The following is a 19684-nucleotide window of genomic DNA, read 5'->3' on the forward strand; positions in this document are numbered from 1 at the left end:
AATAAAAGCCACTTAGGAATGCTTCACTGGTGTCCATTAGACTAAACCTAATAAATCTTAGAATAAATCTTACACCATTGATCAAGAAGGTCATTACAATAGGCAAAGACTACAGAATTAAAGTAGGTGCTGGTACTATAATCCTGACATTTATTTGTACAAAGCCTAGTTTTATTTTTGGGGTAACTTGGCAGGGTAAGGCTATATTTTCTCTTCCCCCAACCCCAAAAAGCTCCAAGGTTGGGGCTTATTACTTGGGCAGTGTTTGTGATTCCTTAAGGTTGTGATATTGAATAATTCCTAATAAGGAGGGGGCTCTCTAGAACACAAAGAATTTCAGGAATGTGTTCCAGTTTCTTGCTATAATTCATTAGTGGTCCATAGAATGGTCAGTCATAATTCCTCAAAGAAAGACCTCTTGGTAGAATCGGCAATGGGATAAATGAAGAATCACATTAACACCCTGAATCACATTAACATACCTTTATGGCCAGACATAATACAAATTTGTGGTCTTTTGAGGCCCCTGACCATTGGACTGACCTGTGAACACCTGTATAATATAGGCAGGTTGGAATTTACTTCTCTGTTACTCAGGCCTTAAGAGCTCGGTTAATGGAAGTGAAAGAGGACAAGACTGCAGGAATGGTCTTAATCTAATTGAAAAGACCTGAGAAGGTACATGTTCAGGTTTAGGTTAGTCTACCTCCTGGGAAAGAAGCATTGCAGCTATGGGATGTCCTTGTGAAAATGAGTACTACAGAGACTTATGTAGGCAAGAATAAAGCATTCTAACTTTTAAGTATTGTCCTTAAAAGATGAGTTAGTACAAATAAGACTTGTTTCTCTTCCTCCTGAATGAATGCTTCTGTTGAATATCCTCTGCAAACTCGGGCTTTGACTTTCTAGGGACATTGTTTAGAAGCAGTCTACTTATGATGGCCCACTTCTGTAGAGCATGCCATGTGGGAAATGTTTCAGTTTCATGGGTGGGTCAGAATGCTAGGTATGGAGTCAGGACAAAGGGATTCTCAGGATTGCTGCTATGCAGAGGAGGTCATATAATATAGTAGAATGTTTTGATCCCAAGTTTCTAGATTAGCAAAATCCAATTCTGTATGTCCACTATGGTAGCTCTTTGCCATAGCTTATAAGAGGTAGAAAATATACCCCAAATATAACTACCTTGATCAATAGTTTTGAGGAGTAAAGGGCACCGGTATGGATTATCCCTTAGAACCAGAGTAGATTTTTTTTTTTTTTGAGGTATCTTTAGATGATCAGCTGAGATGAGCACCTCTTCCTTGGGGTCCTAGTTTGTCACAGTGATTTGGGGGTTGTTTTCCTAAGGGGATTTTTGGCTTCTTATCAGCTTGTCTACAGCCACAGGTTTCTTTAGTCTCTTCTCTAGTCATTAGCCAAATTCTTTATTTTCCCAGCATGAGTAATTTTCTTGAGCCCTCTCACCTTTTGTTACATGATAACTAGTCCCAACTGTGACATGGGACATTGTGCCATCTAATGCATCCCTTTGTCCATCCTAGTAGATGACACTATTTTCAACAGGACTCCTTGGACCATCATGGTCATGCACTATAATGGGAGGCCCCAGGGCCATGACACCATTAGGCTCCACACAGTTGTGCTCCCTAAGTGCACAAAGACATCTAGCAGAGCTCAAGTGCAGCAGCTGTACCTGCTGCTTTATTGTGGTAAAAAATATTTATACTGAATAGTGTGTCATGTCAGAGCTTGTGAGAACTCCATCTGTGCCTGGGCACCTGGATTTCACTGGCATGGAGCTGCTCATAGTTCATGCTCAGAATTTGGCTAGTGTAGCCTACCAGACTGGCTCATGGCAGCTGTTAACTGGTACAGCAGATGCCCAGGAAGGAACAGCTACAGTGTTGCAAGACACCAACATGAAAGGTAGTGCTACCTCCCTCCCCAACCCTACCTTCTGTAACTGGAATTCTGAGGGCTTTTCTTTGCCTGTTTTGTTCCCAGTTAACAACAGGGCATTTGTATGACTATAGTCCATTTTAGTTCCTGAGTAAATGACACTGGGAACTAATAAAGTTATTAACAAACTGCAGACACTATTCTGGCCAGATACTCTTCCAATTCTAGCCCGCTGGCTGCCTACTTCCCAGCCACGTGGTTCTTTACCTGCAGTCTGAGTCTTCTTACCCTGCCTCGTGCTCTTTTCCACGCCATGTCCTCTTGGCAACTCCCTGCTGATCTGCTTGCTCCCAGCCAATCCTCTTGGTCCTTCCCCAGGTTGCTCTCTTCCTCCTCCTCCTCCTCCTCCTCCTCCTCCTCCTCCTCCTCCTCCTCCTCTTCCTCTTCTTCTTCTTCTTCTCTTTCTCTCTCTCTCTCTCTCTCTCTCTCTCTCTCTCTCTCTCTCTCATCAGAAGTTCCACCCTATTCTCTTCTGTCCAGCTATAGGCTGAATCAGCTTTTATTATCCAATCAGAGGTGATAGAAAAGAATTTTTACACATCATTGAGACAGGAGATGCTCCAAATATCATGACAATGCCAACCTCCAGACTGCTGGCAGATCCATCAGCATCTGAATACATTGCACAGAACCATCCCCCAACAACTACAGCCAATTTTACTGAATTTTTTTTTTTTGTCACTTGTGACTGATTGCTTTCTTACTAGACAGCATAACTTTAAAATGTAGATACAACCCGAAGAGATTAAGGTTTATATTTGGGTTGGAATAGATGTTTGGGGCTCTTGTGTGGATAGTGTGTTGCAAGTTTGAATGAATTTTCCACCTATATGTTTACATTGCTTTATTCTAGATAAAGTGCTAATAGAACTTACCACTTAGAAGTTCAGGTAGGCTCTGTTTTACTTGACCTCTCTAGTGCTAAACAAGAGAAAAGTTAAAGTCCTTTGAATAGAATGAGTTCTTATTTTATCTCAATGCCTCTATGAAGTAGTTTATGTCTATATTTGGCAAAGTAGGTTGGCTTAAATTTACACAATTTCATGGATCAGTATCCTTTAAAATGGTTACTGTTTGCTTAAAACTTCATTTGAAATTCCAGGTTTCTAGCATGTTACCTATATCAAGTTTACTTTAATTAAGTTACAGTTAATAAATTATAGAGAATCTGGTACATTAACTTTTAGTGAAAGCAGATTAGAACTATTCTTTCCCATCCCTGTCAGGCTTGTTTTCTCACTTGCATGCCTATGTTGAGTGTATGCTGCAGCTTATAAATAATTGCGTTCACAATGATCTAAGACATTAATTAATCTGAGACAAAATGGTATTATAGCCTTGGCTTCTGGGAACACTGACAATAGATATTTAAGATCTTAACAACTTGAGTAAATTATGTAGAGATTAGAAATAGAACCAGTTTCCTCTAGGTTGAGCTTTGAATATAATCAAGTTTCTAGAGAGTAGCGAAGGAAATGCTTAGAGGTGAAAAGAATAGCAGAAATTTAATCCATTACTATTGTTCTAGCAATGTCTAAAAGGCTCTGTAATTTCACCTGTCACTATTTTCACTTTAGAAATTTAGGCTCAGATGTTAATTAGCTCACAGTTGTGTAATTTTTAACTAAACTATAAAGCAAGGAGTTTAATCCACTGTTTGATTGATGCCACAGACTGAGTTAAACAGAACAAGGTGAAGGGGAGCCTGAGTGACACCCCAGGATATCATGGGAGTAGTTAAATATCTACCAGACTGTGGTACTATTTGTGATGGATCTTAAGTAGATTGATACTGGGCTTTTTAATGTTGATTGATGTTTTATTTGCATTTATGTCTGTGTAAGAGTGTCAAAAGCCCTGGAACTGGTGTTACCGACTGGTGCGAGCTGCTAGGAATTGAATTGGGGTGGGTTGGGGAGTGGTGGTGGCGGTGGTCCCCTGAAAGAGCAGCCATCTCTTACCAGTCATCTCTTCAGCTTCAGCTCCACCTTCTTTTTTTTTTTAAGACAGGGCTTCTTGCTATGTGGAACTCACTATGTAGACCAGCCTCTCTGGGAAATAACAGCACTGTCTGCCTTTGCTGTTATTAAAGGCTTGCACCACTACTCCTGGATTCTTTGTTTATTTTATAGTGCTAAGGATTGAACCTCCAGGGCTTTTACCCATATTTGCTACACAAGTGCTCTGCCGTTGAACCACAACCCCAGCCCATGATTTGCTTTAGAGTGAATTCTTACAACTTTTTTCCTATCTTTTTCAATTTCAGAATTCTTAAGAGCTTTCAGCTAGGAACTCCTTGTATCTCCTGACTTTGAAAGATTTATTAATTATGTTTTAAAATTTTAAAAACATTCTCAATGGGAATTATTGTAAAATAACTACTTTTGTATAGAAGCCACCATTAAAATGGACCTAGACTGAGAGTAAATTAACACATTTAATACTTTTATACTTTTAATACTTTTAATAATAAAAGTATGAATTTAAACAGCTGGAAAGAGGGAATGGAATTTTTTCACTGTTCTTTACTTTTAATGACAGTAAGCTTTCAGGCTTGTTTAGTTGCTGGAGAGATTCACATGTTCCTAGTACATGGGTACACTTGGATGTTGAACTTTATCACTAGAGACCAGTTCATTATCTGTCCTAAACAAAAGCAGCCTTTTAAAACATTAGAAAATATAAGAGCATAGTATTAAGTATAATGTTGATTTTGTGTAAATTCCAGTTTTGGGAATGTGGTTCTATTGCACCAAGATGCAAGGTGTCAGTAAGCTTTATAATAATGAGGTTTTCTGTCCGGGCATGGTGGTGCATGCCAGGGCTACACAGAGAAACCCTGTCTCAAAAAACAAACTAACAAAAAACAAAACAAAACAAAAATTATGTTAATTAGTCCATTCTGTCTGATGGTTTATTATGTTATTTTGTGGTTCTGGAAAGCAAACTTAAGGCCTTGTACGTGGGAGGCAAATTCTGTGCCACTGAGCTGCATTCTAAGCCAGGTCTATTGCTGGGACACTTTAATACAGTTCCTCAGGTTGTGATGACCCCAACCATAAATCTCCCCCCCCCCCCCAGACAGGGTTTCTCTGTGTAGCCCTGGCTGTCCTGGAACTCACTCTATAGACCACGCTGGCCTCAAACTCAGAAATCCTCCTGCCTCTGCCTCCCAAGTGCTGGGATCAAAGGCATGTGCCACCACTGTCTGTTCCTTCATAATTGTAATTTTGCTTCTTCAAATTTATAATTTATTGTAAAATAAATATCTGATATGTAACCCCTGTACAAGGATTGTACACACAGATTGAAAACTACTGCTATAGCCTTTGTTTTTATTTTATGATGAATTTTTTTGGAGAAAAGTTCTTGCTATCTAGCCCCAACTAGCATGGAATTCATTATGTAGATGAAGCTAGTTTCCAACACAGAGATCCCCTTGTTTTAAAGGTATATGCCACCAAGCACAGTGTATTGTCTTTTTTTGAGACAAGGTATTGTTAAATATCACAAGCTGGCCTCCAGTGCCCAGTCCACTTGTCTCTGCCTCCTGAGATTACACTTAAGGGCCATCACAAGTGGTTCCAATATCCATTTTGTGAACTGGTTATGTATTTGTAAGTCAGAGAGGAATAGAGATTTTCTTTGACGAAAGTTGTACTGTGTGTGCGTATCTTGGAAGGCAGCTAAGCATAGTATAACTTGTGAATACTATATCTGTGAGTACTCTATTGGATTTCTGAGTTTGAGGCCAGCCTGGTCTACAGAGAGTGTTTCAGGATAACCAGGGCTATACAGAGAAACCCTGTCTTGAAAAAAACCAAATACAAAAACAAAAACAACAATAACAAAAAAAAAAAGAATCTGACTCCAAACTCAGAGCTCCCTTTTTGTACCAGAAAGTTCTTTTTGCCTTTGTTTTTTTTATGGAAGCAAAGGACTCTTTCTCATGCCTTGATTTGATTACTTTAAATCTTGAAGATTGTGAAACTGTTTTATAATTGTTAGTGTTTGTTGATTCTTTAGTGTCTCTCCTCCACAAGATGGAATTGTTTTGCTAGGCAAATGCAATACCATTGAGCCCATATCACAGCCCCAGCCCATGTTTCCTCTTAGAAAGTGTAAATGTTTGTGTTTGGATTGTCTTTTGACTGCATTTAAAGAGGAATAGACTTGTCTACTTTGTTAGGTGGCCACCTACTAAATAATGCAGACATGCACTGCATGAGGAGTTAGCAGCAGATACAAGAGACCCCACCTCCATTGTTATTCTTGAGAGTAGGTCAGTTTTGAGAGATTTTTCTTTTTTTTAAATATGTATTTACTTATGTATATGAGCACTCTGTTTACCTGTATGCCTGCATGACAGGAGAGCATCAGACAGAAGAGGGCATCATATTCCACTATAAATGATTGTGAGCCACCATGTGTTTGCTGGGAATTGAACTCAGGACCAGACTGAGAGATTTTCTTTTTCAACAGACTAAATTTTGTCAGACTTGTTTGTTGCAGATATTTATTTCTAGATACTTTGTTTACTTTTTAAGAAGAGGACTCTAGAACTACAAGAAAAATGAGTATTTCTATAACTTAAAAAAAAAGATTTATATATATATATATGAGTACACTGTAGGTGTCTTCAGACACACCAGAGGAGGGCATCGTATCACATTACAGATGGTTGTGAGCCACCATGTGTTTGCTGGGAATTGACCTCAGGACCTCTGGAAGAGCAGTCAGTGCTCTTGCTCTTGGAGCCATCTCTCCAACCCTTCTATAACTTTTTAAAAAAGAAATATCTGGGGACCAAATAGCTTTAGAGAGATAAACAAAAATAATTAATTTGTAGTGCTAGGTTTTGAACCTAGGTTCTGGATCATATATTAAACTTTATTTTTTAATCTATACCTGATGAGAATCAACTTCATCATTTCCTCGCTGTCAAAAAGTACATTTTACTTAATTTTGATCAGTCATGAGGATGAAATTTTCAGCAATGATAGTAGTGGCTAGCTGCTGTTGCTCACCGCCTCTTCCTCCTACTCCTTCCCTCCCTCCCCTTCCTCCCACACGCTCCCCACACACCCAGTAAACGCAAGACAGGGTGTCTCTGTGTAGCCCTGACTGTCTTGGAGCTCCTTCTGTAGACCAGGCTCTGACTCCTGAGATTAAAGGCATGCACCACCACTACCTAGGCTGTTGATTATTTCTTGCAGTAGGTAGTCCATCTGCCAGAGATTCTTAATTTCCTCAGCTCCTAGTAAAAGTAGCCCAAACTGCTTTTTTCACCTGAGTCCAATCTCTGAGACTCATTTCGTAAGATAGAAGTATTTTATAAACATAAAATAAATAAATGTAGAAAAATAATAGTAGCACAACATTTAAACAATAGCATTAATACAATTATTCTTTGAAGGTTGGTAATATAGCAATTCTGTTATAATTTTTCAGAATAGTCTTAATTTCCTCATTGTTTTTCTTAATCCTTTATCTGTCACTTGTTCAGAAGTTTTTCCTCTTCTATTCATCCTGTTTCTAGACTCTAGAGACACCTTGGAGGTTTGTCTTCAGGGTAAATTCCTAGGTGTAGCACTGGTGGGTCAGAGGAGAGATTGAACACAAGATTTAGTTACTTGATTAGACATTGTGGAATTCTCCTGCCTCAAGAATTATATTTTTCACCCAGCATTGGTGGTGCATGCCTTTAATCCCAGCACTTGGGAGGCAGAGGCAGGTGGATTTCTGAGTTCAAGTCTAGTCTAGTGTACAGAGTGAGTTCCAAGACAGCCAGGGCTACACAGAGAAACCCTGTCTCGAAAAAACCAATAATAATAATAATAATAATAATAATAATAATAATAATAATAAGAATTATATTTTCAACTAGGTATATCTTATTTTAAAAAAATATAAAACAAACTGCACATTGAGTAAAGAATAGCTGTTATCTTTGAATTGTGTATATTTCCTTTTCATTAAAATGGCCACATGTTAAGAGTCTACATGTTGCTGGCTCCTATTTTAATGTCCATTCTCTAGTGCGCCTGTGTAATGGCTGTTCAGGTTCATTTATTAATTTATATGATTTGATTTTAAAGGACAGAGTCCTTGTCTGACCTGTCTTTAGTAAGGTGCTTGGGACCTGAGTGATATAATGGTTCTAAATTAAATAGCCCTCAGAGTATAATCCTGTATTTGCTAATATAGGGATGCCTTTTCTTGCGCCTGTTAACCATCAGATCCTGTGTAATGCTAACTAGAAATTGCTCCTACAGTGAGAGAAAAAGATGGAGGCGCTTCATAATTTGAAAGTTTTTTTTCTGCTTTGTTTTTAAATGTGTGTATGTCTGTGCCCTTGGAATCCAGAGATGGAGTTATAGGTATTTGTGAGTTCACCCAACATTAAGTGTTAGGAACTGAACTCAGGACCTGGAGATTTCTTTATTTAAAAGCCCTTTTAACTTTAAGGAAGAATACTTTGGGTAATAATAACAAAAAGATGTTGATTTCTGGTATTTTCTATTTATTCATTTACTTATGTATGTTTCTGAAGTAATTTTATTTAAATGACACTCAAAAGTTTGTTGCCTATTTTTTTTTTTGTTTTTGTTTTTGTGTTTTTGTATTTGTTTTTTTCCAGACAGGGTTTCTCTGTATGTCCCTGGCTGTCCTGGAACTCACTCTACTCACTCTGTAGACCAGGCTGGCCTTGAACTCAGAAATCCACCTGCCTCTGCCTCCCAGAGTGCTGGGATTACAGGCCTGAGCCACCACCGCCCAGCTCTACTTGTCTTTTCAAAGACTTTAGCATTCTTCCTGTGGTCTCATCTAGAGTTTTTTTTTTTTAAATACATGTATATATTTAAAAATATGTATATACAAATAATATATATTTATATATAAAATATATAGTATTTATAAATGTATATTATATATTTATATGTAAATGTATATATTTGCATTGATGTTTTGCCTGGGTGAATGTCTATGTGAGAGTGTTAGATCACAGAGTTACTGACAATTAAAAGCTGTCATGTACACTTAACCACTACTGAGCCATCTTCCCAGCCCCCATCTAGAGTTCAAATGTTAAGAATTGAAACAATTATTGTTTGTGTGTGTGTGTCTTTCTGTGTGAGATAGTGCATGGGCTCAAGCAGAAAGTCTAAGAGCCATCAGATATTCAGTGATAGTATGGTGATATAGTACACAGTGGTTTGCACACTTCATTTCTTTGCCAACAGTCAAGTTTTTTACAGTTCTTTTTGCGTTTGATAGATTCTTGCAGTGTCACAATTGTTTTTACAAATATTTTAACAATATCTACGTTTTGACAAATTCCAGGAGGTATACTTAATCTTTAAAGCCACTGATATATTCTCTAGAAACAAGCATTTTCAGCATGCATGATAGAGTTCTGTGTGCTTTTAGTGGGTTTTACCTTTTGCTTACTGCCTCTTCCTTTGTACTGTCTAGATCAGGTGCCCCCCCTACTGGCTTATATACTTGGCTTCAGTTAGACAAATAAAGTCTTAGTATTTGTGTACAGCTTTTGTTTTACTAGGGACTCTTGGTTCTTCCAGCTACTAGGATCTCAAGACAATCCTTTACGCTTCTGTCTTCCTCTATACACTTTTTCACAATGAGTTCCTAGAACTGGGTTTCGCTTCTATTTTCTTGAATTTTTCCCCATTGTTCTTAGTCTTTTTGCTGTCATTGTCTTCTGGGGTTTTTTTCCCCTCCCCTTAAATATGATTTTTGATCTTTTTCAGATGTAAGTAGCTGTCATCCTAGAGTAGAACACTCTGACCCAGGGCTAACTTTATCTATTAAAATTTATCTTTTGGCACCTACTGTGGTGGCAAAGGTCTGTTATCCCAGTACTTAGGAGGTAGAGGCAGGGGGATATTGAGTTCTATAGACAGCTTAACAAGCTCTTGTTTCAAAACCCAAGGGCTGGGAATATTCACTAAGAAACTGGTTTCTACTGTAGAACAGGACTTAGGATTTGATCCAAAAGTCCAAATTGTTTTTTATTTTTTGTCTCCTTCATACATATTCTTTTTGAATTATGCTTATTTTTTCTTTTACATAATAAAAAATAATTGGGAAGGAAGATGCTTAGAGATCATGTTCATTTTGTAAATGTAAAAAGTTTCAAGGATGCATGTGTGTAACAGTAGTAACTGGCAACTTTTTTTGCTAGTGTTGTTTTATCTGTCTTTATAATTCTTTTGGGTTTTTGAGACAGGGTTTCTCTGTATAGCCCTGGCTATCCTGGAACTCATTCTGTAGACCAGGCTGACCTCGAACTCAGAAATCTGCCTTCTTCCCAAGTGCTGGGACTAAAGGCATGCACCACCACTGCCTGGCAATAATTCTTGATTCCAACACTAATTTACTCAAATATTTTTTTAAGTATTAATCTTTAGGCTGGGCAGTTGTGTGTGCTACCACTGCTGGGTAAAGGTTTTAATCTATCAGTTTACCTACTAGTATACAGGATACCTGTACAGTTAAGTTAGTAGATTATTAAGTTTTTTAAATGTTAAACGATTTCTTTATGGGCAACTTGTATAGTGATTTAACTGTATCATTTTTCCTCAGATATAGAAGCCTGCCGTGTAGAACTGTATAGATTTACAGAATTCAACAGATATTCATATCTCCTATTACACTTAAATTAAATTGTATGTAGAGGTTGGTGGGCATACAAGGTTATGAAACACATGTTCTGGTCAGAAGACAACCTGTGGAAGTCATTTCTCTGCCATGTAGATTTCTGGAGATTGTATATAATTGTCCAGTTTGGCATCAGGTACTTACAGCCTGAGCTACCTCGCCAGCCATAGAGATTTTAATTAAGAACTTTGTCATTTATTTATTTACTTATTTATAATTTAAAATCTGTCACGGCATTTGTAGCACAGTTTGAGAATGTACTAGACAGGTAAGGTCTTTGAGTTCATATTATTGGCCAAGATCTTGTGTCTCTGGAATTATTTACCTAATTTAGCCCTAATTTCTGTCTGGATAGTTGAATTTTTACTTTTTTAGATACCATTTGTTTTCAAAGTCTTGGGACCTGGTTTTAAATTTCATTTTGAAAATTTATATATTTCAGGAAGATAATATATGTGAAATCTAATAGGAACTACTCTGAATTTGTATTTCAGTTTTTTAAAGTTTAGTGCTTTTTAGTGACTTTTACGTGTATTTGACAAAAATAAATTTGTTTATTTAGACTGGATCTCTCTATAACCCTGGCTGTCCTGGATCTCTTTGTGTAGACCAGGCTGGCCTTGAACTCGAGATCTGTCTGCCTTTGCCTCCTGAGTGTTGAGATTAAAGGTATGTACTAACAGGTCTGGATTCAAAATGAATTTTAAAGTTTGCTAATTTTTAACTATATTGTAAAGTAGTTCATTATGGAAAATAAGATGAAACACATTCTAAAACTCAAATCATAAAATTTCTAAATTTTAAAATTACTAATTTTTTTTTTTTTCTGAGACAGGGTTTCTCTGTGTAGTCCTGGATGTCCTGAAACTCACTCTGTAGACCAGGCTGGCTTCGAACTCAGAAATCAACCTGCCTCTGCCTTCCAAGTGCTGGGATTAATTTTTTTTTTCTTTTTAAATGTATGTCTGCCAGTCTTTTTTTTTATATGTGGTCATGGATTTGTTGAATTACATATAGTGGTGCTCTTTTTCTCCCCTCTCTCAGATATTATTTCCTTGTCATGCCTTTGAACCATAACAGTAAATATTAATGTTAAACATTCTGAAGCTCATTTGCTGATTTCTAACTATAAACAAAATAACACATGCTTTATTTCAGGTTGTAGTCTTGGTGCATGCATTGTCATTTTTATGACATGAAGTAAAGGTCACCAGCTTTATCCTGATTGACTTAGCAATCAAGACTTTAGACTGGAGACTTAGAAGTCAGTGGGTTCTGTACAGTGCATGAAATATCTGAGTTCAGTCTTCCAACACTATGTGCTTTATTATTCTCTGTGGGATGGAAATTTCTTAGAACCAGGAGCATGATCTTACAAATATCCTTGTGGTCTGGTCTAGAATAGACACTCAGTTATACCTAGTATTACTTCCGTTGCTGCAGGTCAGCAATATTTAATTTATATGTAATCTTTTTACTGTGAAACATGCTACTTCAAATTTAGTTGATTTAAGTTGGGTACAAGTGTCACATTCGTTTTAGTCACAAGTTCTTAGGAGACTAGTTGAATGTAAGAATTCATTAAAAAACCAAAGTCTTTCATAAAAAAATTGCATGTCACCCAGAATTACAGTCATCTGAAGCTAAATTGGGCTAAATTGGGCTGTGGGGTATTCGCTTCCAAGATAATTTTTTCACTTGGCTGTTAGAAGGAAGTATCTGTTTCTCAACACATGTATCTTGAGTGTGCTGCTAGTGTGTTAGCTGATTTTTTTTTTTTTTTAACTAGAACAAGGAGAGAGCAAATGGGAAGTCCCAGTGCCTTTATGAGTGAGTGTTGGGTGCTGTACTGATATTTACTTGTAGAAGTGCAAGAGAAGGTGCGTGTGCATTTGCCAGGCAGCATCAGAAGTCTTCAGGCTCTTTCTGCCTTATTTTTTAAAGATTTATTTTATTACTTGTTCATGGGTATGTATGAGTATAGATGCCCCTGGAGGCTAGGAGAGGGTATTAGATCTTGAGGTATGACAGGTTGTGAGTTGCCCCTAACGTGGATGCTGTGAACTGAATTTACGTTATCTATCCGAAAGAGCAGCAAGTACTTTTTTTAACTACTGAAACTTTTCTCCAGCCTCTTTTCACTTTTCTTTCCTTTTTTTTCTTTCCCTTTTTGTAGATAGAATCTCTTACTGAACTGGGAGTTCCAGAAGTCTGTCTCTGTCTCCCCAGAGCTGGCATATAGGTACACAACAATAAGCAAGAATCAGAGATTCTTATAGCACTGTGTTTCACTCCTGTGTTCTTAAAATGGCACCACAGTAAATGAGAATAGGGAGTCAGTGAGAGTGGGATAAGTCTGAGTAATAGAGGGGATATTATTAAAGTACATTTATATGTATATTAAATGTTTTGTTTGTTTGTTTTTTAGATTTTGGTTTTTTTCCAGACAGGGTTTCTCGGTATAGCGTTGGCTGTCCTGGAACTCACTCTGTAGACCAGGCTGGCCTCGAACTCAGAAATCTGCCTGCCTCTGCCTCCCAGAGTGCTGGGATTAGAGGCGTACGCCACCACTACCCGGCTATTAAATGTTAATAAGGCCTAGGATGTAGCTCTGTGGTAGTTTTCCTAGTACTAGCAAAAAGTGGGGAGGAGACAATGTATTAATGGAACCCACTATTTAATAAAATCAATATATCACATTGAACAATATCAGAATATCAGAACAAAGAATCCTGACCCTTTCCTCTAAGATAACTGGGTGGGGGTGAGGATGGGGGAGATCAACTGATGTTTTGGTAAGCAAAGCTCAAATCAAGAGAAAAATTTATTAAATAAATTACTAAATTTTAAAACTTAGACTCTTTGAAAACACCTTTAAGAATTTATTTATTTGTTTGTTTGTTTATTTATTTATTTATTTATGCATGCCTGGTCATGGTGTCTGTAGAGATAACTTAGCAGTTAGGAGCACTGGCTGTTGTTCTTCCAGAGAATGGGGTTTGACTCTCAACACCCACTTGGAGGCTCACAACCATCTACAGTTCCAGTTCTAGAGAATCTGATGTCCTCTTCTGGCTTCCAAGCCATTGCATACACATGGTACACAGACATTCATAATAATAGCAAAGACAAACAAAATACCCATATACATAAATGAAATCATTGTTTTTGTAAAAAGCCTGTTTGTTCACTTTTGTAATTCCTAATACTTGGGTATCTGTTTGAAGGGTATATAGCTAGTCAGTGACTAAAAGAACAGATTCATAGTATCATAATATATGTGGCCAAAAAAATTACAACCCAGAAATATATAAAGATCTTATAGAGGGAGGTGGATCTCTGAGTTCAAGGACAGAGAAACCTTGTCCCAAAAAAACCAGGGGTTAGGAGGAAGGACTTATATAACTCAGTTATATGGTGTATACACAAACACACAAATACTGTAGAGGGAGAAATTGCAATAGATACTTAAAGTATGTGAATAGTCAATAAGCACAAATAGTCTTCAATGATCATCATTTAATCATTAGAAAATCAAGAATTTTATCCACAGTGAGATGGCTGGCTCAGTGTTTAAGAGCCCTTGCTCTTGTAGAGGACCTAGATTTGGCTACCAGCACTCATAGTGGCTTATCTGCAACTCCAGTTCCAAAGGATCCAATACTCTTATGGCCTCCACTGGAACCCAGCACACAGAAACACACAAAACACTCATGTATAAAGGTTTAAAAATTCTTAAAAACAACAACAAAAAAAGCTGGCTAGTGTGCATTTATATATATATATATATAATGTGCATAATATATATGTGTGCATTATATATGTATTAGTCACTATTGCTGTAAAGAGACATCAGGACCAAAGCAACTCTTTTTTTTTTTTTTTTTTTTTTGGATTTGGTTTTTCTGAGACAGGGTTTCTCTGTGTAGCCCTGGCTGTCCTGGAACTCACTCTGTAGACCAGGCTGGCCTCGAACTCAGAAATCCGCCTGCCTCTGCCTCCCAGAGTGCTGGGATTATAGGCACGCACCACCACCGCCCAGCCAAAGCAACTCTTATAAAGGAAAGCATTTAACTGGGGGCTTACTTACAGTTTCAGCAGAGTTTAGTCCATTATCATGTTTAGGAGCATGGCAGCAGGAAGCAGGCACGGTGCTGGAGAAGTAGCTAAGAGCTACATCCTGATTCCAATTCACTGTCCAAGAGGCCCCTAGGCCTGGTTTTGGGTTTTGAAACCTCAAAGCCCACTCCCAGTGACATACTTTCTCTAATAAGGCCACAACTCCTAACTTTGAAACAATGCCACTACTTGATGACTAAGCATTCATATATGATACTATTGGGGGGGGTCATTTTTACTCAAACCACCATAATATACCTTTTAGAGTAGCAAAAATTAAGACAGTAAATGCTGTTAGACAGCATTGTAATGTACTCAGGAGGCAGAGGTGGGTGGGACTCTCAGTTTGAGGCCAGTCTGATGGACATACAAAATCCCATGCCTGCCAGAGCTTTATAGCAGGAGTTTGCCTTAAAGAAAAACAAGCAAAAAAGGCCAAGACTGGTAATTCTAGATGTTGTTAATGATTTGTAGTAGCTCAGAGTAAGTAATTATTCATGGAAATATATGTCAACATGCTACTTAGGAATATAGAGTTGCATTTTTTATATGAACTAGCAGTTTTACTTCATTTAGAAGCAAAGGTTCATCAACATGTGAGCTGTGAAGGAGGAAGCTTACTGGAACAGTGCTTGCTTATTTATAAGTTACTGGATTTGAGGTAGGCAATGGGGTGTTCTTTATGAAGTCTTTCTACCAGTAGGATATGATTTTATGGCCACTTTGCCATTTGACTTCTGCTTCTAAAGGTATTTGTTACGGTAGGCAGGCAAAAGATAACTTATGATTCCTTGTGACTGACTTGTCTCTTGTGATTGCAGATTCTCACAAACACAAAGATAAACACAAGGATCGAGAACATCGGCATAAGGAGCACAAGAAGGATAAGGATAAGGACCGGGAAAAGTCTAAGCATAGCAACAGGTAAGGATTGACCAACAGGGTTCCTCATTCAACAGGGAGTTGGCATTCTTGGCTTCCATGGATAGGTATCTGCTTGAGGTAAGTAGCAAAGTAAGAGATTGTATCTGCTGTAGTTATGGAAGAGAATGCTTTGAGAATTCAGGTCTCACTTAGGAAGTTATTGTTTAGATTTAGATGTACAGAGCAAACACAGTGAGTTTTCTTTTAATAAGCATTTCATAATAACTAAAGTATAGATCTATTTTAACAGGCTGCCTAATCAAACATGCAGAGCTTACCTTGGTAAAAAGTGATTTGATGCCATTGTTTCTTAGATTTTAAAGCTATATTTTGTCAGCAGACAAATTAAAGAGAAATTTTCTATCCTTTTGTAATAATTGTGCTTGCTGTTTTGTTTCATTGGTTTTTTGAGACCTGGTTTCTTTGCATATAGCCTTGGCTGTCCTGGAACTAGCTCTGTAGATCAGTTGCCTCTGCCTTTTGAATGCTAGGATTAAAGGTGTGTGCTACCACTATCCGGTTTAATTTTCTCTTAGGACATTTCTTCTCAAATCTTGTACCCCTCCTGTTTTTTCTATCAGATAGTCATTTCTTACAACTTAGTTTCCATTTTATTTATTCTTAATATTAATCTCAGCACTTGAGTCAAGTTTTGCTTTTTGTGCACCTTGTCTTCCTCAATTTACATTTGTCTAGCTAATAGTATTATCTACCAAAATAGACAAGAGCAAAGAACACTGCCAACAATAAACTCATTTCATGATAATACAAAGGACATTAAATATGTGTTTATCAGAGCCTCAACATATGCGCACACAGAAACTATTAGAATTGTGAAGAGAATTCATAATTGTAGCTAATGATTTTATTCTTTTGTTTTCAATAATTGTTATTAGTGCTTGTTAAAAATCTCCAAGGCTAAGGGAGGGTTAAATAACATCAAACAGTAGCTGAGCATGGTTGCCTCACACCTGTAACCTTAGCATTCTGAGTGCTAAGGTTGGATAACCAGAAGATTGAGGCCATATCTAGGCTAAGTGGTGCAAGACACTAACTTACACAAACAAAAATAAAAATAATAAAGTGCAGTGTTGCACAACTTGACTTAATTGACATTTGCAGAATGGTGACACTGAAACCTTAGACCTGTGTTCAAGTGGTTGCTGAGATAAATCATGTTCTTAGCTTGCCTCTTTTAAAATCATCCTGTTCACTCCTCCATGCTGCTTCATCTTTCTTTGCCACTATTTCATTTCCTTCTGATGTGCATAGTGCTTCTCCAGCAGGCTTTGGGTGCCTTCCTCTGCTGCATTTCCCTTGTCATTTGCCTTTACCTTACACTGCTTATTAAGACTTGTAAACTTCTTTTAAATTTCTTAGATACAACATGTTTCTGATAGCACTAGGCCTTAAAATATCCTATGGCTGTTTGTAGAATACTCTCTTGCTCTCCACTTCCTATTCCCTTTCTCCTACTAGAGATTCCCCATGTTCCTTTTGATCAGTGTTTTATCAGAACAATGGAAAGTAAATTAGGACAGAGCAGTACCTCCCCCCACCCCTAAGACAGGGTTTCTCTGTATAGCCCTGGCTGTCCTGGAACTCACTCTGTAGACTAGGCTGGCCTCAGACTCAGAAATTCTCCTGCCTCTGCCTCCCAAGTGCTGGGATTACAGGCATGCGCCACCACCGCCCATCTTGAGCAGTAACATTTGACAGATGAGATTTTTTTAAAAAACACTTTGAAACAAAAGGACTGTTTTTCTATCTCTGCAGGAATTACTGGGCTTTTAGTGTGACCAAGCAGCTCTCTTAATCATTCTTAATCAGATTTTCTTTAATTTTAGGTGTAATATGGAAAGGCTCTATAAAACAAAAGGTCAAGTTCTGCCATTTACAAGCTGTATTCTGATCTAAGCATCTTACCTTCTTTGTTTCCTTTTCATTTTTATTTGACTTCGTGCTAAGTAATTTAGATAATAATGGTGATGATGGCAATTACTACAAAACCTAATACAAGATCATGTAGATAAATTACAGCTGTCAGTTTTTGTAGTGGAATCTCAGTAGTTAATTTTTTTGTTTGTTTGGTTTTTTTCTCTTTTTTTTTGCTTTTTTTTTTGTTTGTTTGTTTTTTGGATTTTTTTTTTTTTTCCCGAGACAGGGTTTCTCTGTATAGCCCTGGCTGTCCTGGAACTCACTCTGTAGACCAGGCTGGCCTGGAACTCAGAAATATGCCTGCCTCTGCCTCCCAGAGTGCTGGGATTATAGGCGTGCGCCATCACCGCCTGGCTACTCATTTGTTTTTCATATTTGTTTGTTTATTGAAACAGAATATTTCACAAGGAACAAAACATAAACAAGCCATGTTACTGTTGTAGCATGTATTTTGTTCCAGAAGGGATCCAATTAGGTGGATACTTTAGTTACAAAGGGTAGGACAGAAATGAGGTCCAAAATGTTGTCTTGAGATAAATTACCTGCTGAAAACTGTTTAAAGAAATTTCTTTAATTTAAAGAAGAACTTGATTTAAAGGGAGGAGGAAGCTACTGGAAACAGTTTAGAAAGGGGAATTTATAATACAGAAAAAGTTCTTGTTTTGGATAATTGGACAGCTCTTTATTAATATAGGTAAAGGCTAAGCTGTAAACCAGAATGAAATGGATAAAGAACTTAAATGGAGGAGGAATAGAAGTTTAGAAGGTACATTGATTTGGGCATCTTTGGGAACATCCTTTTATTTTCTCCAGCCTGCAAACAAAGGAATATCTATTCTACATGAATTTTCTGTAATTGCATACAGTATTCCTTCCTTGGCACAAGTTGCAATGATTTTCTTCAGACAGCAAGTCCAAACTAACCTAATGGAAAATTGCTAGTGAGATGGTTACCCAGGCTGGCTTTAATAAAAGGAGATCTTCTTGTTGGGATTATATATGCATGGATATAAGTTTCAAATTTTATGACTTCCTGAGCACCCTCAGGAAATACACCCCTGAGACATGATTTCATCTCTCTGTCTAGTATATTCACAATACTTAACATTTTCATCCTGTTTGTCAGTCATAATTGAGTTTGAAAGTTGTGGACATTTTACCTTTATTAATACCTTCAAAGTATGAGGGTGGTGATGTAGCAATTAGGATGTACCAAAGCAAGCAGCAAAGTGTTTCTTTGTAAGTGGAAAGCAAAAGTTCTCTAAGGAGAGGATGAATGATTGTGTTGAGAGCTACAGAAAAATGATGACTGTTGGTATTAATCCCTTATAACTAATTTATAGATCGAATTTTAGAGTAGGTATGCTGGTATAAGGAACACTGACCCCCACTCCGCCCTTGTATATAGAATTGGGTACTATCTGGTGTTGGGTACTCATTCAAGGTGGGCAACTGTGGTAATTCAATAGAGCAGAGTCCTTGTGATTTTGCTTAGTAACCTAATGATGATGGACATTCAGCAGCCACTGTGCTTTAGAGCCTTTTTATAACTAGCTGCTGTACTATTTTCTGGGAGACAATTTACACTTGATCTTAGCCAAAAGGCCGAGAAGCGATTCTGGGAGACAATTTAAAGTTACCTGGAATTCTTTTATTTAAAACATTTAAGCTTTATTTTGATGCCTGCTTTCCTTGTAAAGCCATTAATTTCTTTCCTTCTGTATCTTTGAAGCCTATTCATTCTCTTATAGGAGTGCCCAAGATTCCATTGTCTGTCACCTTCAGTGTCTGCTGCTTTGCATAGTTGGCAAATATTAGTGGCGTAGTCATCTTCTCAGAAGATGAGCAGATTTCTTTCAATCTAATAATGTTTTGTTTTTGTTTGCTTTGTTTGGGAAGTAATAGAATGGCTAATTTCATGACTGGAGACAAACTGCCTGTGTTGAAATCCTCATTCCTTCTCATTAAATGATTCTCTCTGAGCAAGTGCTTTAATTTCCAAATGTGCAAAGTTTAGATACCAGTACTCATTTCAGGGTTTTGTTGAAGTAAGATATAG

The 19684-nt window shown here is 37.5% G+C and overlaps 1 protein-coding gene across 1 annotated transcript in view; it reads left to right on the top strand.

Moving 5' to 3' along the window:
- Top1 (DNA topoisomerase I) overlaps positions 1–19684 on the top strand; it is an 80748-nt gene that overhangs the window by 10229 nt on the left and 50835 nt on the right. Inside the window, exon 3 of the mRNA XM_052184172.1 lies at positions 15585–15687. Within this exon, the coding sequence (XP_052040132.1) occupies positions 15585–15687 (103 nt within the window). The remainder of the gene's footprint in view (positions 1–15584; positions 15688–19684) is intronic.

The sequence above is a fragment of the Apodemus sylvaticus genome, chromosome 5 (assembly GCF_947179515.1).
Source record: "Apodemus sylvaticus chromosome 5, mApoSyl1.1, whole genome shotgun sequence".
NCBI lineage: Eukaryota > Metazoa > Chordata > Mammalia > Rodentia > Muridae > Apodemus > Apodemus sylvaticus.